The sequence below is a fragment of the Colletotrichum jinshuiense genome, chromosome 1 (genome assembly GCF_051148585.1).
Source record: "Colletotrichum jinshuiense chromosome 1, complete sequence".
NCBI classification, from domain to species: domain Eukaryota; kingdom Fungi; phylum Ascomycota; class Sordariomycetes; order Glomerellales; family Glomerellaceae; genus Colletotrichum; species Colletotrichum jinshuiense.
The window spans coordinates 3,920,134-3,945,033 of record NC_139302.1 but is presented as its reverse complement, the minus strand read 5'-3'; the positions used below and the strand labels follow the sequence as shown (position 1 = coordinate 3,945,033).

General features: G+C 54.0%; 6 protein-coding genes across 6 annotated transcripts; 2 read left to right on the top strand and 4 right to left on the bottom strand.

Annotated features, from left to right (window-relative positions):
• Window positions 1-1,165: 1,165 nt before the first annotated feature.
• Window positions 1,166-2,461, top strand: EsH8_I_001004 (tRNA-dihydrouridine(20) synthase (NAD(+)); the record flags this gene model as incomplete). Its single annotated transcript, XM_083268417.1, has 2 exons — window positions 1,166-1,307; window positions 1,359-2,461. The coding sequence occupies 2 exons, from the start codon at window positions 1,166-1,168 to the stop codon at window positions 2,459-2,461; spliced, it is 1,245 nt and encodes a 414-aa protein (XP_083118855.1).
• Window positions 2,462-2,749: 288 nt separating this feature from the next.
• EsH8_I_001003 (apolipo protein O-domain-containing protein) lies at window positions 2,750-3,612 on the bottom strand (the record flags this gene model as incomplete). The annotated part of the gene is made up of 3 exons (XM_083268416.1): window positions 2,750-3,379; window positions 3,437-3,526; window positions 3,586-3,612. 3 exons carry the CDS (start codon window positions 3,610-3,612, stop codon window positions 2,750-2,752), a joined length of 747 nt encoding a protein of 248 aa, XP_083118854.1.
• Window positions 3,613-3,954: 342 nt separating this feature from the next.
• EsH8_I_001002 (metalloendopeptidase) lies at window positions 3,955-6,312 on the top strand (the record flags this gene model as incomplete). The annotated part of the gene is made up of 1 exon (XM_083268415.1): window positions 3,955-6,312. One exon carries the CDS (start codon window positions 3,955-3,957, stop codon window positions 6,310-6,312), a length of 2,358 nt encoding a protein of 785 aa, XP_083118853.1.
• An 887-nt stretch (window positions 6,313-7,199) lies between these two features.
• Window positions 7,200-8,507, bottom strand: EsH8_I_001001 (uncharacterized protein; the record flags this gene model as incomplete). The annotated part of the gene is made up of 1 exon (XM_083268414.1): window positions 7,200-8,507. The coding sequence occupies one exon, from the start codon at window positions 8,505-8,507 to the stop codon at window positions 7,200-7,202; it is 1,308 nt and encodes a 435-aa protein (XP_083118852.1).
• A 2,042-nt stretch (window positions 8,508-10,549) lies between these two features.
• EsH8_I_001000 (uncharacterized protein) lies at window positions 10,550-14,754 on the bottom strand (the record flags this gene model as incomplete). Its single annotated transcript, XM_083268413.1, has 8 exons — window positions 10,550-12,806; window positions 12,860-13,477; window positions 13,531-13,729; window positions 13,777-13,881; window positions 13,932-14,045; window positions 14,094-14,307; window positions 14,356-14,659; window positions 14,723-14,754. 8 exons carry the CDS (start codon window positions 14,752-14,754, stop codon window positions 10,550-10,552), a joined length of 3,843 nt encoding a protein of 1,280 aa, XP_083118851.1.
• A 3,870-nt stretch (window positions 14,755-18,624) lies between these two features.
• On the bottom strand, window positions 18,625-20,927 carry EsH8_I_000999 (transcription factor domain-containing protein; the record flags this gene model as incomplete). Its single annotated transcript, XM_083268412.1, has 2 exons — window positions 18,625-20,537; window positions 20,732-20,927. 2 exons carry the CDS (start codon window positions 20,925-20,927, stop codon window positions 18,625-18,627), a joined length of 2,109 nt encoding a protein of 702 aa, XP_083118850.1.
• Between the last annotated feature and the right edge of the window lie 3,973 nt (window positions 20,928-24,900).

Sequence of the window (24,900 nt, the reverse complement as noted above, 5' to 3'; positions counted from 1 at the left end):
TGTCTTTCCTCGGATCATGCGGCACAAGCTCCATCGATCAGTCATGGCTTGGACGCATTGTATAAAAAAAAATTTTTGCTTGTCTAACTATCTGGGTGTTTGTCCTGACGATGTGCATCAACCCGTAAAATCCAATGCCACCAAACTCAGGCACTATCCCCCCGGACAGCTTGCGCAGTGGCATCTCAGGTCGATGGCCGAAGCTGGTGCTAATAAAACCCATGCACTCACCCAAATCTCAGATACTCATAACATTTGGCCCCATTATAAACACGAAGCGGATATGCATATCTACTACAGCGGCCCGGCAAACTTGTCTAAGGTCGAAAAAACAAATGCTCGAACAAGGGCCGTGGCAGCAAAAAGCACCGCTCAAGTTAATCGTCGTCGGCAACCATGGTTTATATGCATGCCTTGTTCTAAAATAAGATCAACGAGCTGTGAAGTCTGCCGTCCATTCGAAAGTACTAGCGCCGCGGAAATCGTCCTGCTAGTTGAAAGAATGTCCACTTTCAATTTAGAACGCTGGTTACGACGATTGCCTAACAAGCCAGCCAAGCCTTGTATCCCTGCTGCTTGAGGCTTCTGGTTTCTGGGTGTTATAATACTGGGCTGAAGATTGCCATGACTTGGCCATAGATAAAGGACCGAATATAGCTATCACGTACGACTCGGCCTCGTATATCCAGGATCACTCGAACGGCAACCTAGTCTTGCTCGCAGCCACCGCCTGGACACAATCACGATTGTATTACCGTGGCCATGTAAATGAAGGTCAGGCCGTCAACCTTGGTTGTGTGAAACAAGTGCTCGCATACACAGCCAACTTATATAAGTGAGAATTATCTTCAAACATGTCACAACTGAGTGGTGGATAGTTGTGCAAGCAATTTACTATCCATGAATTGTTTGACATCAAGCCTTCGGTGGTGTGTTGCCCAGAGTGCTACTTTGACGGTAGATGCATGGGAAAATATAAATGGGGCGATTCCCGATAAATGCTTATCGATAAGGTACCGAGCCTAGATACTTTTCTCCATCTCCTAACCCATCAGGGCATCGCCGAGGAGTCAACGCCGTTGCGCATATTCTAATTTCTTTTGTCGAAAGCTATGTAGTTTTGTGTTTCTGCTCTGTCATGTCCCTTCGCACGCTTCTCAAAACCATGGGATCAGAGATCAAGAAAGTACCCATCCCCCGCCGGGGGGTCGACTACAGGGGCAAGATTGTTCTTGCGCCTATGGTCCGCTCTGGCGAACTCCCTTCTCGCCTCCTGGCCCTGCACTACGGCGCAGACTTGGTATGGGGTAAGTCGCGAAAGTCTGAATAGTACCGGACTTCGCTCACAAGTCTTCTAGGTCCCGAAACCGTCGACAAAGCCATGATCGGTACGACGCGCAAAGTGAACCCCGTTACGAATACGATCGACTGGACCAAAATCCCCTCCTTTGGCCAGAAGAACCCTCCAAAGACCATACCCGAAGCCATGGTCTTCAGCACACATCCAGAGAAAGAGGCGGGGAAGCTGATCTTCCAGATCGGAACTGCCGACCCAGACCTGGCAGTGCAGGCGGCTAGACTTGTCGCTGCGGATGTGGCCGGTATTGATGTCAACGCTGGCTGTCCCAAACCTTTCAGCATCAGTGGCGGGATGGGCGCAGCTCTTCTGAAGACACCTGACAAGCTTTGCTCCATCCTGGAGGCTTTGGTGGCGAACATCATGCCGGAATTCGAGATCGGTATCAGCGTAAAGATTCGCCTGCTGGATACGCCGGAACAGACCGAAACCCTTGTGAGAAGGCTTTGCGCCACCGGCATTACTGGCCTCACCATTCACTGTCGTACGACCCCTATGCGACCCAGAGAGCGAGCGATTCGCGAGCAACTTACTATGGTTGCGGAAGTATGCCACGAAGCCGGCGTTGCCTGCATCATGAATGGCGATGTTGAGAGCCGAGACCAGGCAATGGACCTTATTAAAGAATATGGAGTCGACGGTGCTATGATTGCTACTGCCGCAGAGACGAACTCAAGTTGCTTCAGGACGGGAGCAGACGGAGGTCTGGCATCCTGGGAGGAGATCGCTGCGACTTACATCAAGTACGCTATGGAGGTCGGCAACAAGTTTGGAAACACCAAATATCTGCTGTGCCAGATAGTTCCGGGCAAGAGCATGATGTACCAGAAGATGAACCAGTGCAAAACCTACACCCAAATGTGTCGCGCACTCGGACTCGAGGACTTGCTGGAGCTCTCCCAACAGACGGACCTGAACAAGGGTGTCGACCCGGAAAAGGGGCCGGTAAAGGCGGGCAAGAAAACGAACGCAAGCGCCATGGCAGCTGGTGGCAAGATGGCTGAGAGCCGGGCTAATCAGACCGCTCGTAATAAGTCTCAGAGGGGCGTCAATGTTCCTTCAGAGACCCAGGCTGCTGCTGTTACTGCTGCCCTACAAACATAAAGGACACTTGGCATCCTCGGTCCCAAGGTTGATTTGCACATGGCGTTTAGGTGGTGGTTATACTAAAGCATAGCGAAACGATGGCTCCTTTGGCGAGCAAACCAGAAAAGCCTGGATGGGGGATATAGAGCCTGCTACACATAGCCTTTACACGTACAACAGTAGATACCAATGAAGTGTTGGCAACTTGGCTCAAATCACTTGGATTAAGCTGATGAATTGTGTGAATTACAAAGGAACCGTCATCTGCGACTCTATTCGCTTCTATGGTACAGTCCCACCCTTCCTTTATTTGCCCTTCTTCACCCAGTCCTCAACAGTTTCCCGGGCATCCGTGACCTTCTCGTCGACATATCTTACACTAATTTCGCTGTGAAGCCTTGCCATTCTCCAGCTGTTCTCGATGCTCTCGCGGAGCTTGAGATGGCCCTGGGCAATAACGGGGAAGCGCTGCTCGTACTTCCACGTGAGGTTGGAGACGTTGCCCATGGTAATGGGAAGAACAGTCCAACCAGCAGTGATGCCAAGAGCCAGGGGGGCCGTAGCGCGCAGAATGACGCTGCGGTTTCTGGTGATGATGCTACCGGCCATAGCTGCGACGAGAACATAGATGGCGCCAGGCATCAGCTTCTCGCCGCTCTCACGGGGAGGGGCCAGGGATGCGATCGTGCCAGTGAAGGACTGCTCGAGGTTGAAGGCCTTGTCCATCGTCCGGTTGACGGCATCCTCGGCACCCACGGCGTACTGGTAAAGGGCCAGGCGCGCCTTGCCGATCTGGACGGCTAGTCGGTCGGTGGGCGTAGGGCCCCGGGTCTTGGGTTCTTCGGCCTGAGGGGGCTGCTCGGCCCGGGGGATCGGAGGAGGCAGAGTTCCGCTAGTCGGGGTGAGGTCCAGGTCGTCGTAGATGGGCTTCTTGGACTGCGGATGTGTTAAAACTTTCGAATGTCCGATGCTTCGTGTCTGTTCTTGACGTACCTGGCTGTTCTCGGGGGATTCAGCAAAGACGGTCCGGGGAGCCAGGGCGAATCCTCCCAGCACAACGGTCGCTGCCAACGGCGCGGCGCGCTGTCGCGTTTATGTCAGTGGCCAAATCACTGACAGGTTGATTGACGGGAGCTACCTACCCGTTGTAGCAACACTCTAGCAGCCATGGTCCGCTCAATTGATCGATTGAGGGAATTGGGTCTTGGTCTCGCGAGAATTATTTAGATAGTCGTGAATGATGCACAAGCAGGTAAAGCCTCCACACCCACTCTTGCGGCTATTTCCGGAGCTCGGGAATTCGATGATGCACTGCACATCCTTGCACAAAAAGCTCCACCCTCAGTCCCGTCTAGTTATGCAACTGGTATCTCATTCCCGATATTTCTCCCTACGTTTTTCTCCAGTCACGGGCCTTGGTCAACTTTACAACAATCTTTCTTACTGCTTTGTTTTACTAGATTTTTATTTCGACTTGTAGTTATGGTTGTAACACCGACGGATATTTCGTAATGTTCAAGTCTCCAAGTCGCGGCCTCTGGGTCTGCACTCAATGCGTTCGACAAGCTTCCCGCGGACAGCAGCGCCGATGGATGGCCGCCGCATCCTCGAGCATCCCCGCCGACCACGCACCTCCGGGTAGAAACACCGACGATGCAATCCTGCGCGAACTGTTCGACTCCCCCGACCGCGTATCGAAGGCTTTCAAGGCGGCCGGCCCCAGCGTTGGCCTTTTCAAGAACCGATACCTCACAAGCCCGAATGGCTTCTACGTCTTTGCCCGGAAGAGCTTGGACAAGGCGCAAAAGATCGTCCACCGGGTCCTTCATGCGTCAACTTTATCCGAGTACCAGGTCGTTGTCAAGGACCTGGATCGCTTGAGCGACCTCCTTTGCCGAGTCCTCGATCTCTCCGACTTCGTCAGAATGACGCACCCAGACCCTAGGTTTCAACAAGCAGCTGCCGGGGCTTGGTCGCTGGTCTATCAGTATATGAACCAGTTGAATACCATGACCGGACTGAGCGACCAGCTGGTCAAGGCAATGGGAAACCCCGACGTTGTCGCGACATGGTCGGAAGAGGAGAAGACGGTAGCGGAGATACTGAAGTTGGACTTTACGAAGTCGGCCGTCGACCTTCCCCAGCAAGAGCGAGACCGCTTCGTGGACCTCTCGCAGCAGATCAGTGAAGTCGGGTCTTTGTTTGTTTCGGACATGGCCCCTGCAAAGAGGGAAGTCGTGCTCCCCTCGTCGAACTTCTATGGATTGTACCCCGGAATTGCTCGAGCACTTACGATGAGGGGCAAGTTGCGCCTCCCCACCACCGGTCCTGAAGCTCAGGCCGCGCTTCGAAGCGTCAAGGACGAAGGAACGCGGAAGGAGGTATATACTGCGATGCGGACCGCGTCAAAGCAGACTATTCATTTGTTGGAGTCGATGCTCAAGCTTCGATCTGAACTAGCAAACCTCGCAGGCTTCTCAAGCTATGCTCACCTTTCCTTGAAAGACAGGATGATGGCAAAGTCTCCCGGCGCGGTGTTGCAGTTTCTTCAAGCGCTGCAGAAGTACAACACTCCTATCGTTCAGGGGGAAATGGCAGAACTTTTGAAACTGAAGCAGACCCTACTGGACAGCACTGCTACTCAGGTCCACCCCTGGGATAAGGACTTCCTGATGGATGGCGTACGGGCTGGAATGAGGCTCCCGGTTCGTCATCCTGACCACCTCCCCTCTTTCTTTTCGATTGGAACCGTTATGCAGGGCATGTCGAGGCTCTTTACTCGTCTCTACGGTATCCAGTTCACGCCTAGAGAGTCCCAGCCGGGCGAGACCTGGCACGAGGATGTGCGACGGCTGGACGTCATGACGGACACTGGCGAGCTTATTGCCGTGCTTTACTGCGACTTGTTTTTCAGAGAGGACAAGTCGCCAAACCCCGCTCATTTCACGGTCCGCTGCTCCCGAGCCATTGCCCCTTATGAAATCCAGGAGGCAGCGGAGGACTTGCACAATGCTACGCCTGATATGCCCAAGTTCGAGAGACCCGAGCAGGCTGCAAATGACGGCATGGAGAGCTTGCAACAAGACGGCGTCCTTATGCAATTGCCCACCATCGCCTTGGTGTGCGACTTTCCCAAGCACGACGCAAACAGCTCCGCCCCCGCGCTTCTATCCTACTACCAGGTTGAGACCCTCTTCCACGAGATGGGCCATGCAATCCACTCCATCCTGGCTCGCACCAAGTTTCAGAACGTGGCAGGCACAAGATGTGCTACCGACTTTGCTGAACTCCCGTCTACCTTGATGGAACACTTTGCTGCCGACCCGTCGGTGCTGGGGCTGTTCGCGCGCCACTGGAAAACGGACGAACCTCTGCCCTACCAAATGGTCACCGAGAGGATCCGTCTGGCGAAGCGTTTTGAAGGTGTTGACACCGAGAACCAAATCCTCCTCTCCCTGCTCGACCAGTCTTACCATTCTCCAGAGGTCGCCGACCCGTCATTCGACTCTACCGAGGTCTACCACAACCTGCAGAAGCAGTATTCCCAGGGCGGACCCGATCCTCCTAGCTCTTGCTGGCAGGGCTTCTTTGGCCATCTGCATGGATATGGCAGCACATACTACAGCTACGTCTTCGATCGCGTCCTGGCCGAGCGGGTCTGGCGTGTAGTGTTCTCTGCCGGCGCAAACGGCAAGGCGCTGGATCGAGCCAACGGCGAACGGCTCAAGGAGAACCTCCTGAAGTGGGGAGGCAGCCGAGACCCGTGGAAATGTCTGGCGGACACGCTGCAGGACGACCGTCTCGCAAAGGGCGACGACAAGGCAATGGCACTGGTCGGTAGCTGGGGCATCAAAGATGACCATGCCTAAACGACGCAACTTCGTCGGTGTACATTATTTGTAACGGAACCCCGCATCATCATGTGATTGATCGAAACGATAGACTTGTAGACATGTGTAAAAGAGGCCAGGATACTTGCCTGGTCGGCCTAGACAGTTGGCATTGACCCGATGGTTCCCACGAAATGTTGGCATGACAGATTCAAAGCGGGTTCGTCTAGCTTGGCGTGATACATGAACTGCTTCCGTCACGAAGGGGGGCGCATATGGTTTTCTTTCTCCTGCCATCCAACAGGGTGGGTGTATTCTGTTGAGAACCGGCACTTTTGCGTCCATATCCAACCACCCGGAGACTCACCACTAGACTAACACCAGCCACGTGATCGAACCCATGGCGGATCTCACTTGCTTGTGTAGTGTCTGGTGTTATACTGGGGAATAGAGGGATTCACACGGAAGGGAAGGAAAAGAGGTAGGGTCCCTAGGGGGATAGCACGCCGAGGTCATTTCGTTTAACAACAATATATTTCTGCGTCAGCCGCGCGAGCGTTGAGCAACCGGCTATCTCCAAATGTAAGAAATAAAGCGACCGTGGGTATAAATCCTTTCCAAGCAAATCATACAGCGCTTTAAATAAGTTATAAAAAAAAAAGAAGAAGGCAAAATAAAAGTTACCTGGCAGCCTGATATCGAAAACGCCTTGTGCCCAGCGCGGCACGATAACCCGAAGCCAAAAATCTAAGCGAATGTCTAATTACTCTCCTCTCGACCGAAAACCAAAAACCATGCCCAGCATGTTATCTTAAAAGAATGAGTTGGAAGAAGAGAAGCAAATTTTACCGACATTACAAAACAAGGTCATCGCGAGGAGCACCTCTGTCCACCCCCCTCTCATAAACACCGGCGGTGGTGAGGAATTACCGGTTCGCCTGGGAGGGCATCTGCGGCGTCTGCATCACAAAGGGCTTCCCGCGCCGCACGTCGCCGAGCTCGGCCTCCTCCATCATATCCGTAAACGTCGTCGCCGACGTGAGCCGCTTGGGACCCGGTCTTCCTTGCCCCACTGTGCGCGGGTCGGCAAACACGTTGATGCTCTCGCTGCTGGGCTCGCGCTGGATGTGCTGGGGCTGCTGCGGCGCCAGCGGGTTCGGGACGTTGGGGGGCTGGTATTTGCGGGACCCGGAGCCGGGACGCATGCCGCGGATGGGCGGGACGACGATGCCGCGCACTGGGGTGCGTTCGGGCGTCCGCGGGTGGGAGTCGCTGCGGGCGAGGCCGATGGGGTGGTGGGCCAGTGTAGTTGCTGTGGAGGAGAGGCGGGCATGCCCGCCCCCGTTGGCTCCGAATCGTGGCGGAGATGTGACGGAGCCCCTCGAGTGGACCGTAGACGGGGTCTTCAGGATGAAGTCGGTCCGGAGCGTTGAGTCGGACATAGGAATGGGCTCGGATATAATGTTACCAAACGAGGAGGTCGAGGTCGAGGGGCGCGGGGCACCGCTGCGCTTCTTTTCGTTCAGGGGTGGCGCGTTACGACGGCGGCGGCGGGCAAGGAAGAGGAGGAGGGCGACGCCGAGACCTACGCCTACCAGGATGCCGCAGAGGACGCCGATGACGATGGCGGTAGGAAACGTGCTCTTGTTCTTATTGTCGTTCTTATCACCGTCTTCGTTGTTGTCGTTGCCGTTGCCATCCTGCTGTGCGGGAGCGCTGGGGGACGTGGTGATAGTCGTCGGTATCACGGTCGGGACAGAAACGCTAGACGTAGGTCCTGGTGTAGTGGTGGGCAGCTCCGATGCTGGAAGCTCGGACGGTCCCTTACTCTGATCCGAGTTCATCACGCACTGCTGCTGGTTGTTGCAGGCGTATCCAAAAGGACAACACTGCGTACCGCAAGTCGCAAGCTTGCTCTTGAGCGCTGTAGTCTTGACTTGAGCATCGGGATGGGTCGCGGGGTCCTGGAGCTCGACGTTGCATGTGATGGGCGAAATCCTATCGCAACTGCTTCCATCAGGACAGCAGAGAACGGTAGTATTTCCGGCTAGAGTAATACACTTCGTCCCTGCGCCGCAGCAAAAGTTGCTAGGCAGCCCGTTTCCGCAGGGGGAAAAGCCCTCGGCGGCGCATGTTGCTTGCCGCTCGAAGACGGATGGGATGGAGGCGGCATGAGCGGAGGCGAAGATGATAGAGAGCACTGCAGCTCGTGTGTATTTCCTTAACCTCGACATGGCCGAAAGTGGTCTGGGGTTTATGTTGTGATGCGCGTCTTTCAGCGTTTGGCTTCTTGCTGGAATTCCAGGCCTTGCGTTGAACACAGCTCTTGCTGCAGAGTCAGGCGCGCGTCGAGGGCGTGTAAGTTGGAGTCAGGTGTGGTGGTATGCGTCAACAGGTCATGACAAAAGAGAAAAGGCGAGCCCGAGACGCTTCTCGAGCAGGGGATACAAAGACGTAGAAATAGGTCGAGGGTAGGAGATGTTTCGTGATGGTGTGGTTTTGAACACACAATGAACTTGTCGTTATTCACAGGCACAAAGTATGGCACAAGAAAACGATTACTCAGTTGTTCATGGGACGGGCGAGAGGCCGCACAAAAGAATCGAGGGCAAGAACAGGTAATGATGACCTCAGAAAGAAGACGTAGAACAGAGCATTGGGAAGGAACAGATGAGAAAAGTCGACGATGGCCCGAAAGATGACGATTCTGTGCCCACCCGTCATCGAACAAGTTCATCCAAGCCCAATCTTTTTTGGTCTCGATATCGCGGTAAGGCGGCAAGGGCCAGCTCTCCGACCCCTGCCTCTGCCACCTGGCGGAGTACTCCAGCAGGAAAAAAAAGGAAACGCCTCGGAATTGGTTCTCGTCTTCTTGCGCAGCTCGAAACAATCAAACTTCACCTCTGCCCAAAGAAAGTGCCACCCGATCGACCTCGCCTCTGGGGCCGGCTAGTCGGTGGCCAACCAAGCGGCCCCCGAGTGGCATCGCGGCGACTTGCGAGGGTTTGCTTTCTAATTCCCCTTGCAAGCGCGAATGGATCGCAGGGCACTGCTTTTTCCTCGGTTGGGGTTGGGCTATGGGTAAATGGTGGAGCGATGGTGTTGCGCACGCCGTACGTCGTCAGTGTCACCATGTCTTAGCAGCGGGCCCCAAGCCTCCTTCGTGAGGGTGTTGATAGGGCACTGCGGCCGATATCCTGACCTATAGCCTCTCCCACACCTCAGGGTTATTGGCGGATGTTGGGAAAAGAAAATGGGCAGCGGTGAAGACAGGGGTCTAACAGCACTCTGCTACCCTCACGTTGGGCGGCACTAAGTCTGGCCATGAGGCAGTGCTGGTCTGGGTAGTCGCTGAGCTGGTGGCAACGAGAGGCTGTCGACGAAGCGCTGGCTTATTCGGCTGTGGGGCCATCATTCTGCTCTGCCGTCAAATGGGCGACGTTTTTGTTGCGAGGACGAGTGGCGAGAGGCTGAGGCTTGCAGTTGAAGAACAAGCGGAATCCAAAAAGAGTCACCCAGTGCCAGAACGTAGCCGCGCAGCAGAAACGCGTGCGTATGATTCGTCGGTGGTATGAAGCGCCCAAATTAGGGTGGCCCCTGCATCGAACCGACAGGGGCCCCTCCTTCCCCGTTGTCATTCTTTTTAGCGTCCGTCTTATTTCTCCATTCAGTCCCGAGTAAAGGAAACTAACTATTTTAGTGTGGTCTATTTTTCGTACTGAACTCACTGAGTTCATTGTGTCCGACAGCTCAGCCAAAAAGGCAACTGCCACTGATTACATATACGTTACGGTCACACCATAAAAACTTCAAAACCCCCAGTACTGCTTCGTGTTTGCCGTATCTGTATTGTACCAATTCGATGTCTTCAAGAGCTTAGGTCAGTGTTACAACTCAAATAGTCTTCGTAAGGTCAGAAACAGGAATCGAAAAATTTTCATGTGATTATAACAAGGACCGGCGAACTACAAGCAGTCCTTGTCCAAGGGCCGACCTTAGAAGATCAGTCCCCGTTCGGGTCATCTGTGCAAGCCTTAAGACCAGGAACTAATCAGGTTACCTTCTACATATCTTCAGAATAAACTTCGTGATTCATCAATCTAGAGTTGCAATTACTGATCAATGGTTATAAAATTCGCTCTTCTTGCATAATATGTCCATTGCATTCCAGTTGTACGGAATCTCACTCGACAGTCAGGCTGAAAGATACAATGTGACTCCCCGTTGGTCCCGTGCTCATCAACCAGAATGGACCTTTTTGTGGCCAGGGAGGGCTTTAACTAATAACGCCAACGAACCAGAGAAGGGCAACAATCGCGAGTAGTGACAACCGGCCCCTCCGCATTTTCAGCCACATCCAACTTGTCTCTGGTTGCTGTGTCTGCTGACCACTGGTCCCATCTTTAGCAGCAGCCTTAACAACGTCTAATTTGGTTTGCAACTTGTCCCCGCCCAAATAGAGAGGTATCCTCATAAGCTCTTTGCCACGAGTCCAATTCTGGACTGCGGTTTTGATAGCCTCTTCTGTGACTTGAAACTCATCTCCACGCCTATTGTAAAGTAGCATCATAATCTCTTGCCCGCTTCTCCTATTCTTAGCGACAGCCATAATAACATCTTCTGTGATTTTGATCTCGTCCCCGCGCCTGTCGAGAAGTAGCGTCATAATCTCTTTGCCATGAGTCCAATTCCCAGCTGCAGCCTCAACGACGCCTTGTGTGATCTGGATCTCGTCTCCACGCCAGTCGAGAAGTAGCGTCATAATATCTTGCCCACTATCCCTATTCTTAGCGGCAGCCTTGATAACGTCTTCTGTAATCTGGATTTCATCCCCACGCCTGTCGAGAAGTAGCGTCATAAGCTCTCTGCTACGAATCCAATGCCGGGCTGCAGCCTTAACAACGTCTTCTGTGATCTGGATCTCTTCCCCACGCCAGTCGAGAAGTAGCGACATGATTACATGGCCATTGTTATTCCCAACTGCAGCCTTAACAACCTCTTCTGTAATCAGGATCTCGTCCCAACGCCTATTGAGAAGTAGAGTCATAAGCTCTTGCCCACTACTACCGTTCTCAGCGGCAGCCTTAACAACGTCTTCTGTAATCTGGATCTCGTCTCCACGCCTGTCTAGAAATAGTGTCATAAGCTCTTGCCCGCTTCTCCCGTTCTCAGCGGCAGCCTTAACAACGTCTTCTGTAATCTGGATCTCGTCCCCGCGCCGGTCGAGAAGTAGCGTCATAATCTCTTTGCCATGAGTCCAATTCCCAGCTGCAGCCTTAACAACCTCTTCTGTAATCAGGATCTCGTCCCAACGCCTATCGAGAAGTAGCGTCATAAGCTCTTGCCCACTATCATTATTCTTAGCGGCAGCCTTGATAACGTCTTCTGTGATCTTCATCTCGTCCCCTCGCCGGTCGAGAAGCAGTGACATGATTACATGGCCATTAATGTTCCTAGCTGCAGCCTTAATAACGTCTTCTGTGATCTGGATCTCGTCACCACGCCGGTCGAGAAGTAGCGACATGATTCCATGGCCATTCTCGTTAGCAGCTGCAGCCTTAACAACCTCTTCTGTGATTTGGATCTCATCTCCGCGCCTGTCAAGAAGTAGCGCCATCACTTCCTTACTGCCGCCCACATTCTCAGCTGCAGCCTTTACCATGTTCTCATCCGTTACAAAGGGTATGTTTCTTTCCAATTGCCATGCCACAATTCTGCCTTTGCCATATTTTGCGGCGACTACCTGATGAAAATTGCCAACTGCACCACGGTCATTTGTGCTCAGTTGCGTCCATTTTTCCGGGGTAAGGATGCCTGCCAAGTCGAATGCACACAAAACCAGCAAAACTGATGGAATGTGCCTAATGGCAACTTGGAGCTTGTATCTTACAGTACGCGGGACATGCCGCATATTCATGATATTGACTCTTCTCTGCCAGTCGAAAAGGTGTGATTCATTCCGCTCTGCAAACAGAAATTGAACCAACATCTGTTTTAGTATTGTGTCTCCTTCCTGCATACCTGTCTGTGTGTGCTCCGCCCAGAACAGGTCGCTGTATTCTCGGAGAGGTCTCTGTGAATGGCTCTCGTTCACTCTGTCAAAGTAGTAAAGGCATGCTGTTGCAACCAGTGCGTTGACAGGAACTGGTTGATAGGCCTTCCGAGATTCGAGAAACTCTCGGACTGATAAGTGCGAGAACCGAAACGCATCTTGGGAAGCATCGTAGATGACTAGGTTACAGCATAAATGTAATAGCTGTGATTTTGAAATTCTGTAGCTGAGGCCATGCTTCGTTAGGTTTATGGCGACTAGGAAGCATTCTGATTTAAGTTGTTTCTGACCGCAGAGTAGCCAACTGAAAGCGCTCTGAGTAACTCGCCGATCTGCCTCTGCTTCAAAGCTTTCAATCCTAGATAGAATTTCTTGATAAAGACCTTCTAGAGTTCTAGGTAATCGTCCAAGTCTTTCGATAATTGCTTCGTCAGTCCGCTGGCGGCAGAGTTCCTGTAATTGGAGGCTAGCCCAGCGAAACCTAAGACAGTAAGTAATCTGTCTATATGTATAGTAAGATAACACAAAACATACATACCACGCGCGTTGCGCGTGAGCTTATCGACGATTGTGCTGTGTAGTTCTGCCTTTCTCATGCTGGATCGTAGTAACTCTCCTCTCCTGACAAGGTGTTCTGTCTCTTTCTGTACGAAAAGGTGAATATCTGCTGAGTTGCGATCGGAAGAAAGAAGCAGGTTTGGATATTCATCCAATTTGTAGACAATATCCTGGTCATCCCGGCTAGAGATAAATATCTTAAGGAGACAAGGTGACGCCTTTAGAAGATCCTCAAGGAGTTCCAAGAGACGTCCCCGACCTTCTCCAACGCATTCGTCAAGGGCATCAATCACAATAGTCGTCGTTGAGTCTTTATATCGAGCAAGAAGCTTAAGGATCAAGTCCTTAGTTTCTTCAAAGCGAAGCGGTCCAGCTGCAAACGCGTCTTGTTCTCTCTGTTGGTAAACCTTAACAGTGTCTTCAAGGAGCGGGCCTAGTGCTACAGGGGTGGAGAGCTGTCTTGCAATACTAGCCATTATTGTAGAGGGATCAGAGCGCCCAGGCTCGGCCGGGTTGCGGGAGCAATAGAAATATACTGGTGCTGGTGATTGGCTGTTTCTGAATGCCTCCTGTGCGTCTTCAACGACGATTGAACTTTCGCCCTGTTAGTTGAAGATCTTATATTTACGTGGGGCTCCTCAACCTACGTAAGCTTGCTCTTACCAGAGCCTGGAATACCATGAAGCCATAGTATTGACGAAGCACTTTCCTTCTTCCACTGAAGAAAAGTCGGGTCTTGGAGAAGCCACATGCCTGTACCCTCCATGACCTCACCGTGCGTTTGTTGGTGGTGCTGTTGGTAGGGTTCGTTGGAGAGCCAACGTAAAATCTTTCCTCTCCGTTTCACTAGGCAAGTCAATAACATGAATTCGCAGGTTCAGGTCGAAACTAACCATCGAGTTGATCCGTTAGGGTAGCAAGTGCCTTGTCCCAACGTTGTACAGGGGCGTCAAAGCCCTTCAGTGCCTGCATAAGTTTGCCATGGATTTCAAATTGAGCTTTGCCGCGTAAGCGCCAACGTTTTCCATGAGGGTATGATGCAACCAACCTTCCAGGCTAAGGATAGCAGAATACTGAGTTACGTCTTCTTGGGCTTTGGTAATGGCTATGAACGTAGACTCCAAGTCATTCGAGGCAAGAACTCCATACTTTATGACGCGCGCTGGCTAAGTTAGCTGTCAGTAGCGGGAAAAAGAAGCGTGGAACTCACTAGCGGTGTTTTTGCGGTAATACAACCTCGCCTTGGCGAGGTAAGTCAGTATGCTAGCGTACACCTTAACCAACGCGCGACGTAGCTCGTCTGCAGCGGTAGATGGCGCGCTGGTCAGAAGATTTTCGATGAGGGCATTGCGACATATAAGCTCCGCAATGTCGGCGGTTGCTTCTAACAAACTGCTGTATGTATTGATATCCCCTATAGCGACCTGCGCGGATGTCAGACAGCGCCACCGAGAAGCCGCTACAATGCTCACGTTCAATAGGAAGCGGACACCCGCCCAAGGCAAAGCAGCGTGTACTGGGTCGTATTGCACCGCAATGTCACCCACTTCCTTGAAGTGATTAACCCATTTGGCCACCTTTGCCAAAACGTCACGCACGATCACCTTCTTGCCATTGCGAGTGAAAGACCACGACCGCGTGTCCAAGCTATCTCTTGCCTTCGCAGTTGCGGCTAGAAGCTCGTCAACCGAGGTCTGCTTCGACTCTTGGGTGAAATCGATCTCAGACGTCAAATCATCTCCAAGTGTGCTAATGGCGACAGCCCAGAAGTCGTCGCTACGTAACGGCCCCGTTAGTACGAGGGGCGGTTGTCATGAAGTTCCAGCCAAGTTCACTTGCCTGCTCTGCCTAAGGGACTGCGCAACAGCCATTTGGAAAGCACTCGTACGTTAAATCAATGACTTCCAATATGGACCAAAGGGATCTGACGTCGTGCGTTCCCGCAGTATACGGACGAATGCTAACAGCAGGAAGACATGATGGGCAGAAGCGGGGTCAAATCAGCTAGGGTGTCGGGGCGGGTAAGCACAAACTGTATGCTGTGACGCGAGTGCGCCTCGCTGCAAGATATCAGGCTGTGACGGCTCTGGGAGCCTCGTCGAACAAGCGGCGTGGCATCGTCGCGTCGCTTTGCATGCGTAAAATCCAAGCAGTAAATTTTCACCAGTGAAGGTAAGGGATTTAAGCGCCCAAGGTCGATGTGCCAAAAACGAATGCGTACACCATGAAACAGGATACCTACGAATGGGTGAATCGGCATACTAAACCCCATCATCGACATGTGTATAATCTCGAACAGGGGACAACGCTGGTACTGATGGCCAGTGGGGTTAAGCCAATGGACTTCCCCAATTTAGGTTAGCTAGAAAAATTAGCGACACTTAATTCGCCTTCCACTATACCTTCTTTTAGGCGTCTTTAAACGCCTTTTCCTATTGTGTATCCCTGAAGAAAGAACCAACACCAAAGAAACCCGTGGCATGCACCCGGTTTTACCAAGGAACAATGTTCCTGGCATGGCTTCGCCGCCGAGAATGCCCCAAGACCAGCTTCAGTGGCCCGCCACCGGCCAAGCCACACGTGACGTACGCCATCATTCCAGCCAGCCACTAGAACCTCCTCCGAGCCGTCGGCTCCCTCACGTCTTGAACCGGTGGTCACAGGACCGCCTCGCGAAAGCCTCACCTTATCCGATCGGCAGCCGGCAGAAGACGGCATCCGCCATTTCTCCATTCAAGAGCCGTCCCTACTTGGCTGCGAAGGGAGAAAAACCGGACCTTGCCGCGACCATGGCCACGACCATGACCACCAGCCAACCCGGCCTTGCCCATCTGCAGTAGCAGCATCATCATCACCCGTCTCGCTCCAGCTTGTCCAGGGGGGTGTGTGTTCTGCCCAAATCGCCCCGTCGCCGTACATCTTCGTCGTCGCCGTCGGTGAGCGTGTAAGTCGGCCCCATTCCACAGGGTCCAAAACCACGCCCAACCCAACGACCCTCCCCATCTCCATGATCTACGTGTGAAATCCGCCTTGCCATGCTAATGCCAACATGCTCCCATGCTCCCATGCCCCCCCGTTCGCTTTATCGCCCCTCCGAACCCGACATCGCCAAAAATTACACCCCTCCCACGCGACTGGACGGCATTCGCCAGCTTCTCGAATTCCCCAGCGACGCACGTCCGATCCCGTGGCCTGCCCCCCTCCGCTGCAGGGCCCCCGGCAAATGGAGGAGGAATGAGGCAACGGGAGAGGAAGAAATGAGAATTGATTCCTCCTACCAAAAAAAACCAGACAAATGGCAGCCGCAGCGAGGTCCATCACGTGGATACCCTCAGACGTTAGCCCGGTCGCTTGCCTCTTCACATTCCCCCTTTTTTCCCTGTTTTTCTCCCAATTGTTTTTGTCTTCCTTTTCCTGCTGCTGCTCCATCTTCGCACGCCCCCCGGCCATTTGCCCTCCCGAGACTCCATATTTTTGCCAATTCACGATGATTCACACTCGCGCGCGCTCTCTGTGACTCGGAAACGGCGGTGAACGGTCCTTTTGCAGGCGAATTCGCGGGGGGTCGTGACGAAAGACGGTGGCGCCTAACATCTCTGCTTTCCGTCATCTGAGACCCGTGCCAGGCCCTTCGCCCGAAGGGACCCTGTTCCTCCCCGTCCCAAAATGCCCGCACAAACCAAAATTCCCCAGCACGACAAGGAGGAGGCCGGGGAGAGGGGGTGGGCTAGGAGTGGTCTGAAGAATTGAGACGAGGAAAGACCAGAGGGCAAGTGAAGAAAAAAACTCAAACTCGGGTTTGTCTTCACAGTTAACTCGATACTGTGGTGGCCCATGGTTCCATCCCATGCTATCTATGCACACTCCCGCAAGACTAAAAGAGATGATGCGATGCCAGGTGACTCTTTCCCTCCCATGGCAGTGGCACTCTGGGCCCAGCTGCGTTTTCCCCATTCCCATTCCCATCATCCTAATCGCTCGTCCCTCTTCCACTGCCCATAACCATTGCATTGCCCTGACGTATTCCGTCCTGGGTCCGTGGCCGCGGGACCTATCTTCACCCCGGGACGGGTTGCCTAATCCGTAGAACCCGCAAGCCACAAACCACAGACCGAGACGTCAGGTGAGCCACCCACAATTTACACACTTACACGCACGCAGAGAGCGCACACCACAACCACCAAAATCAGCACGCCCCCCCGCGGCCACGGCTCACCGAGCTGAGCCCCCGTCTCACCGCTATCGGAGACAAATCTGGACACCCACATCCCCCCCCTAGGTGAGAGAGAGCACAACATGACCCTCTTCCGTGGTAGGTACTTAGTCACCCAAAGGCCCACCCCCCTTCCGATCGCGAAGTCAAGGGAGCAGGGTGCGGCGCGTAGAGTGCTTTCGAGGTTACTCCTATTGCCCTGTTGGTGAACCCCAGATGTCTCGAGCTTATACAATTGGGGGGGGGAGGTGGGGAGGAGGTTTCAAGCCTATCGGCAAACCGCATCTCGCACAATACTTCTTTTGCCCCAGACGAGAAACAAGCACGAAGTGAATGGTGTAGCTAGCCAAGGCGAATAAGCAGGGGGGGCAGGGCGGGTTCTCAATTCGTAAAAGGGTTGTTGGCCCGTGTCACACACTCAATCGGCCGCTTGCATGACAATACTCTCTCCCGATATGTGTGGTGGTGGTGGTGGTGGTGGAAGTGTTCCCGATTCTCCTCATCGCCCCGGGACTGATGGGCATCGCAACCGAGGAGCCCCAAAGAGGGTATCGGGCCCAATCCGTCTCGTTTTGCTGACCTCCCTTCCTATCCCCCCCCTCTCTATCACGTCGGCCGCGAGTAAGCCTTCGGTCCAAGTGCTTCCAAAGGGAAGGTGGTGGTGATCGCCACCGTGAGCAGTAAGCCGAAGAGACCCCTGACACAAGCTGGCCCAGACACTTGGGCCATGAGGAGAATGAGTGAAATATTGCAGTGACATCGCGGTTCACAGGCAGACGTGTTAATGATTGAAATGCATTTGCTTTTGAAATTGTTGGGTATATTTTGGTATTACAGGAATCCCAATCCCACTCGATTCTGCCACCTCTCTGTGGAGTAGTGATATCGAATGAGCCCCGCGAAAGAAGTTAACAGGGAAGCTAGCCCATCACAGCTCCCAGAGCCCTTCTTTGATCCATCCGATCCAGTCCATATGCACCGAAATGCTTGTCTCCAAGTCCAAAACAATAAACTCCGATGAAGCCCGTTTCCCATGCTCATGCAGTGGTATACTTTGAGAAAATAAAATAAAAAACGAATACATCAGATGGAGGGCAAGACTAGTGCCCCCGTCTGATGCAAAGAGAAAAGTCGTTCGGCGCATCTCGTGTTCCCGTTGCATGTTCCAGGGCCTCATCCCAGCGGTCCCTTCCGTCATCCGTCATCATCCATCATCCTGGCAGCCAGGCCCAGCTACCCCGTGCACCCTCACCCAGGAAAGTGTCCAGAGAAAAATAGTGTGATCCAAGTGTCTTTGCTCTCGTCGTTCATGTCCGCTCCGTTTGCCTTGCGGCGTGTCCTTTTAGTAAAACCCAAATAAAGCAACCTTTGGTTAGGCTGGTGTAGAATGGAAAAATTGTGGTATCAAAACGAAAAATCAGAAAAGGTTTGTGTCCAGCAGAGCGGAACAGGTTGGCAGTTGCCCCGATTCGGGTAGAAGGGATGGGTCTTCTGTGCTGGTCTGTACAGCCCGGAACCAGCCAGGCCATCAGATCAGCAAGAAGTCCCAACCCTTCATCTGCATGACATCTCTCCAGTGAATGTACGGCACCGCCTCCGTTCCCTGAGAAGAGCCGGGGCTGCCAGCGCAGCTGTCGCTGCTCTTGATGTTGCCCGTCTGCATCCAAACCTCGCCCAGAAGCGAGGCGACGCGGCCAAAGGAGCCACAGTCGGAGACATCACCAAGCTGCGCAACGCGGTCATCAAAGAGTGCACGGAAGGCGCTGCCAGGCAAGCTGACAGAACCGCCGACAAGGTAGACCCAGACAAGGCTGCGGTCGAAGCCTCCAGGTCCCGAGGGGATGAGTTGGAGGACGTTGGCAAGCTTGTCAACCAGACCGACGCAGGAAGCCTGCGCCGGGTTGAAGCCGGGCACCAGGCTGCAGAGATAGATGCGGGCGGCAAGACGGAAAGCGGCCGTCATGTTCTTGGAAAGCTGCTTTGGGGACAGGCTGCCATTGTTGTTGTAGGGCATCTTGGGACCAGGCTCGCCAATCTCGGTGAGGTTGATCTGATCGCCAAGTGCGTGCACGTGCTGGCAGAGAGTGATGTCGTCCATGCCGCTTCCCTTGAGGGCCTCGAGACAGGCAATCTCCGAGATGAGATACATGACCCGATCCTCGCAGCCCATGAGCTCGCGAAGGCCTAGGCTGGGGTTGTTGGACAAGTGCTTCTCTCGGTAGGTGTGCGCGAAAGTGGGTGCTTGTCCCTGCATCGTCGCGCCAAGAATGTCAATCCAAGACGTCAAGGTCATGTTGAAGGGCGTCTGGGGCATGGGCTCATTGGGGTCCGACACCAAGCGGGGGAGGTCAAGCTTCTGCACCAAGCTGATGGCAGCTTGGAAATGCTGATGCCAAGGGATGTCAGGAAGCGCATCGTCAAAGCGACCGACGACACACTGGAAGAATATGAGGCCCAGTGCAGCATCGAGGATCTCTTGGTGGTTCTCGTCTCGGCCCAGAGCTTCGCACAGGGACGAGATGGTGGCATAGCGATGTCGCATGATGTCCTGGTCGATCTCCTCTCCAGGCACGTTCATCGTCGCCTTGTAGTGCTGGGCGGCGATGCTCAGGCAGCAGTGCAGGTAACCCTTGTTACTCTGCAGAGCGGGAAGGATCAAGTCAGAGCCAACCGAGCCGTGCTGGTTCGAGTCGAGGATGGGGAAAATTGTGGGCAAGACGAATTGAACGAAGTGGTCCAGCAAGCGCTGGTCATTGTCATCAAGCTCAATTGCGACTTGGCGGTTGGACATGGCAGGGCCATGGGAGAAGTCGAAGAAGTTGACGTTGAGGGCCTCCTCACTGAGGGATTCTCTGCGCTCCGAGTAGACCTGCTCGGTCCACTCGCCGTCAAGTGGCGCGGATGACGGCAGAATGGTTCCCGGCGGCGGGGGCGTGTGAAACGTGCTGAAGGTGGAAATGGTAGACTCCCTTAGGGTCGGCACATCGTTCATGTACACTTGTCGTTCCGTTTTGACATCGATCTCGTACGGCGAGGGGAAGGCGCCAAACATGAAATCTGGGTGCATCTGCGGGTTGTAGGTGCCATACTCGGCACCGACAGCAGGCGGGCTGTTGAAGTTGAAGGCCGTGGAGAAGTGCGAGTCGATGGAGGCGGAGCGAGTGCGGTCAAGGGGATCGGAGAAGGTGGCAGAGGTTGGCAGCGAGTGCGACAGGCCTGGGGGAGAGCCGACGGAAGTCTGGATCGTGTGCGACGCCTTCTCTGAAAGCTTCTTGCGCTTGATGATCATCTTGATGTCGTCTTTGTGCTTGCGGCGGGCATCGTTGTTGCTCCACCACATTGGCCGCTTGTATTCGCATGTCAAACCAAGGTGTTTGCAAGCGGAGCACATTGGCGAGCCCTCGTCGCACTTCTTACGGCGCAATCTGCAAGTGTAGCATCCTGAAGAGAAGGCAATTAGTCTTGCAATGTTCAAGGGGCGTTTATTACTCAAAATGGGGGGAGATGGTGGATGGAAGGCAAGAAAGAGTAACAGTTGTAATTGGCAATGGGGTGTAAGTCAAGCAAGAGCTGCGTGATTTCGCTCCACGAGTCGGGGCGGAAGCAAAGGGAAGTACAATGCAAACTTGACGTACCTGTTCTTGAGCGGCGGTGCATCTGTGACTTTGCCTTCGAGTTGGCATTGCTGTTGTTGCTGTTGTTGTTGCTGGTGTTGCTGTTACCGGCTTTGCAGGCCGACTTGGCCTTCGCAGAAGATGCGACGGCCATATTCACTGCAGCTGTTGACCTCATGAAGTCGCCTCGAATGTGGTTGGGGGGTAGAGTTGACATTTGTACTCTGCTTCTCTCTCGCGATGGAGGTACCTGCGTTGAACGACAAGCCGAGCAGCAAAGACAGAGCTAGAGCTGGCTGGGCTGGGGTGAGGAGAGAGAGAGGGAGGGGGGGTGTGTGGTGGACCGTCGAGACCGGGGGGCCAGGACCAGGGTCGGAGAGGAGGGGCGTGATAGGAACCGGCGTACTGTGTGGGTCCGAACGCGAGCGACACTGTGCTCTGGACCGGGGAAGAACGACCAGGGTCCGGGGTGTGCGAGTGCGTGCTCCTCTGCTGAGCGGGAGCGTGTGAGCGAGTGAGGGACTGAGAAGGCCCGTCTGTTCCTCTGTGCTCTCGGTTCTTCCTGGTAGCCAAGCGAAAAAGAGGCGGGGCAGCCTGGATATTGGAGAGGGGGGAGAGACGATGCTGTGCTTTGCAAGGGGACTCTCTGGTCTGAGAACGTCTGTTCTGTCAACGCAATTTGAGATGGAGACCGGGTTGTTTGTCGAATGATTTGCCGAAACCTTCCAAATCTCTCGAGTCGTATCAGATTATTTAATTATTCCTTCCTTGTCGATGCTTCGATGCAAGTGATTTCTTGATGCAGCAGCAAATTCGACTTCGTTTCGTAAACTGTAAGCGGGCGGTGCGCGGCGCAAAATTGCAAATGTGGTGCGGTTCGGTGTGTCGAATGAATGACTGGTCGTTGAGCAAGTCCGGCTTGCTTCTTCAACTGGATTAATCGGGGAATTCGAGTGGTTGGGTTTTCGGAGGACTGCGGAGGGAAGATAAAACACAGGATGAAATGAGAGAGAAAAAACCTTCAACGACACTTGGATCACTTCCTTCTTCTTGACTTCTACAGATCAACAAGAAGAGAGGCCAGAAACCAACCGGTGGTGATGGATGGCCCAAAGTCTTATATTGTGGCCGCCTCCATCACGGCCGTCCTCTTGCTAGTCGTCCAACGGCCTTCAAGTGGCCTGCCTGCTGTTGGCTACGTAGCCAGCCAGCAGCTGTGTTTCTAAATTTGGGAACAACCCAGATCAAGCCCGCCCTCTCTGAGTGTGTGTCCTCCATCCCCAAAGAGTGCGAGTGTGTATCTCTGCCTGCATCCGTACTAAGGTAGGCTAGGGCACAAGGCAGGCCGGCCGCACTCACTCGAGTGGGTAATACTTCGACGTGCGCTTACAGGTGCCAATGAGGATGGGCCGCCAAAGGCGGCCGCACTGGATGATGGACCCCACCCGAGAATAGAATAGGAATGGAGAGGTCAGAGAGGGGACGACATGGGTGCTGCCATCTTTGTCGAGCGACTGGACGGGCCAGGCAGGCAAATCATGCATACGGTGGCTTGCCATGGCTGATCTGTGGATGGTAGACCATGGGGACCAAGGTTACCTTCAACCACCCGGTACGCACGCGATGCAGAGACATGCAGAACCGCACATGGGGTCGGCTTGCTGTTTGCCCAACCCGACTTGCCAACCTTGCAAGCAACCATCTGGCCATATGCCTCCCGGCTGTCCGTCGTCGATACCGCGTCCACTCCCACGTCCGGGTGCGCCTGGCCGGCACAGATTCTGATCCCCAATGCAAGCCCGAAGGGGAAACATGATGATGATGCGCAATAGTTGTAGTTCGGCCGGATGCAAGCCCATTCCGCGGCATGGTCCTGCGCAGCCGGGCCTGCACGCCCTCAAACTGGCACGTTTTGCCGTATTCTCCTCGTTCTCCCGGCTCTGTTCCAAGTGCTGTTGAGGTATGCCCCCCTCCTGGTCGCTAAGATGGCCTGCGATGGCACGATTGGTGTCGGGGGCCGACAGATGGAGGAGCAGAACAAATGGCTCTCCGGGCTCACCCTTGCATTAGAAGATGCGGTCCTGAACCTGTTCTTCCGCTAACAAGCTCTGTCCTAGGGTAGCACGCACTCACATGGAGCTTGCCAACGACCCGCCTACTATGTAGCTCGTTGAGTTTGTGGAGCTCGACGCAGCAAGCAGCCAGAGCCAAAAGTGAGAGCCGGCCAAGAAGGAGCGGATTTGCAGGGGTAAGAGAATAACCTTGCCGGCCCCATCAACCCTTTTTTGTCAAGGCGGCCCTGTGTCTGGCAAGCATGGGTGGATTCATCCGATCATTCCATGGGACTAACCTCGCTCCACGGTTGCATGATGGATAACGATGTACGGGACATGACTTGTCCGTCGTTGGGCCCCCACCGGACACGGACAAATTTGGCAATCAGCCTGGAGAGGGCATGGGAAAGATCGTCATTGCGGTTGGATTTTCCAGACTCGCGCTCGCTCTGAGATGTTTGCCGATCGTGTCTCCGTAATGCTTCCTGCAATCATCGGCATTCACCGGGGTCTAGCGAAGTCGGGGCTAGAACCCGGCAGACTTCGTAACCTTCCTGGAGTTGACTGTTGACGAGGACTTCTGTGAAAGAGAATCAACAAATGATTTGGATGACAAAGGCGGTCAATGCCCGGATTGGCTGGTACACCCGACCACTCGCCGTCGGTCGAAAGTGGCTGCCAGAGTTGATACGGTGGAACTAGGACTCTCTGTCGTGCATGGTGAGAGACCAGGGGGGATGCAGTGAGAAGCTGGGCCAAGGGCATGGACAAAGAGGGAAAGAAAATACCTCGGATCGTGGGGAGAATAGGCGACCGAGGCGAGTATCCATGTCGACAATGGCGTGCGTACATAGTGTAGTACCATGGTAAGCGCAAATGGGGAGCGGGAGGTGCACTGGCCGGTACTTGGGCATCGATACGCAGATACTTCCAAAGTGCCGTAAGGCGCGGCTGGCAAGGGGGTACCATGACACCGCGGGATATGTCGTGCAAATGGCTCCGCTCCGTCGAAGCCGTAGGATTGTCTTCTGTCTCTCTGGTTGCACATAACGGCTGCAGATTCAGGGACAAGGGGGTTGGGTCTGTTGTATTTTCTTTTTTGCTCCAGCGCCTGCCTCTCTGTCCTGTCGTACGTCGTTAGCGTCATTGTCCATCAGTCGAGGTTCCTTTGTCCAAGGCGTGTCCCCAACGTTGATTCGACCGAAGCGTGTGACGACTTGAAGTCTCGTGCAGGGCTTCGGGACCAACCGTTTCTTAGCGCTTGTGATGCGGCAGGGATTTAAGCTCTTGCCAGAGGGCTGCAACCGACCCGGATTGGCTGATGCTTCCTCCAGGCGAGAAGATCGTGCATGAATATTGGACAAGGCCCCCCGGACGGCTCCACTGTCAGATGCAAAGCTTTGGCCAATGCGCGGCGGGAGCGCGGCAACTGACAGGGCCATTATGCATCACTCGCGGGGTTTGCATGCTAGCTCCATGTCTCCTGCCCGCTTGAGGCAAGAACGCTGCAGCGGAGAGCACGGCCCTCAGATGTTCGCCCTGCCACATCTGTCTCTCTGCCAAAAAGCAGCCAATGACATGCCCCCCTTTCCAGCTTCGTCCCTTCCCGCCCCCATCTCCCCTCCGTGCCGTGCAATTGCTGCCGAACGGCACGCACCTGGCAGGTTTGCTGACCAGGCACCCAGGGAAGGCAAGTCGGGCAAGGCCCGCCGATGTTGATGATGATCTCCCGCCAACGCTGAACGTTACGTCCTCGCCTCGCTCGTCCGTACACTCATCACCTTCCGAGACGGGACACTCCATCACCTCACCACGCCTTGCCGTTCATCTGACCGTCTTCCCCCCCTCCGAGGCCGAGAGGGACCCTCACCTTACGGTATGGCCCTATTCCTGGCGACCTAATTAGCCGCCCATCTTCTGGTGCGTGATCAAAATTAACCCTCTTTGCGTCACACTATTACCTCTCTGCAGCTCCAACAATGCGGGCTAATTTGAGCATCGCTCTCCGCATACCAGCCAACTCGTCACACCGTCTAGCCGCTGCAGGTGTTTGTCGTCACCCGCAGAGTTCAACCACGCCGACTAACACCCGCTGCTATTTTTGTTTTACCCCCATTCCAAAAGGTCATGCGGGCT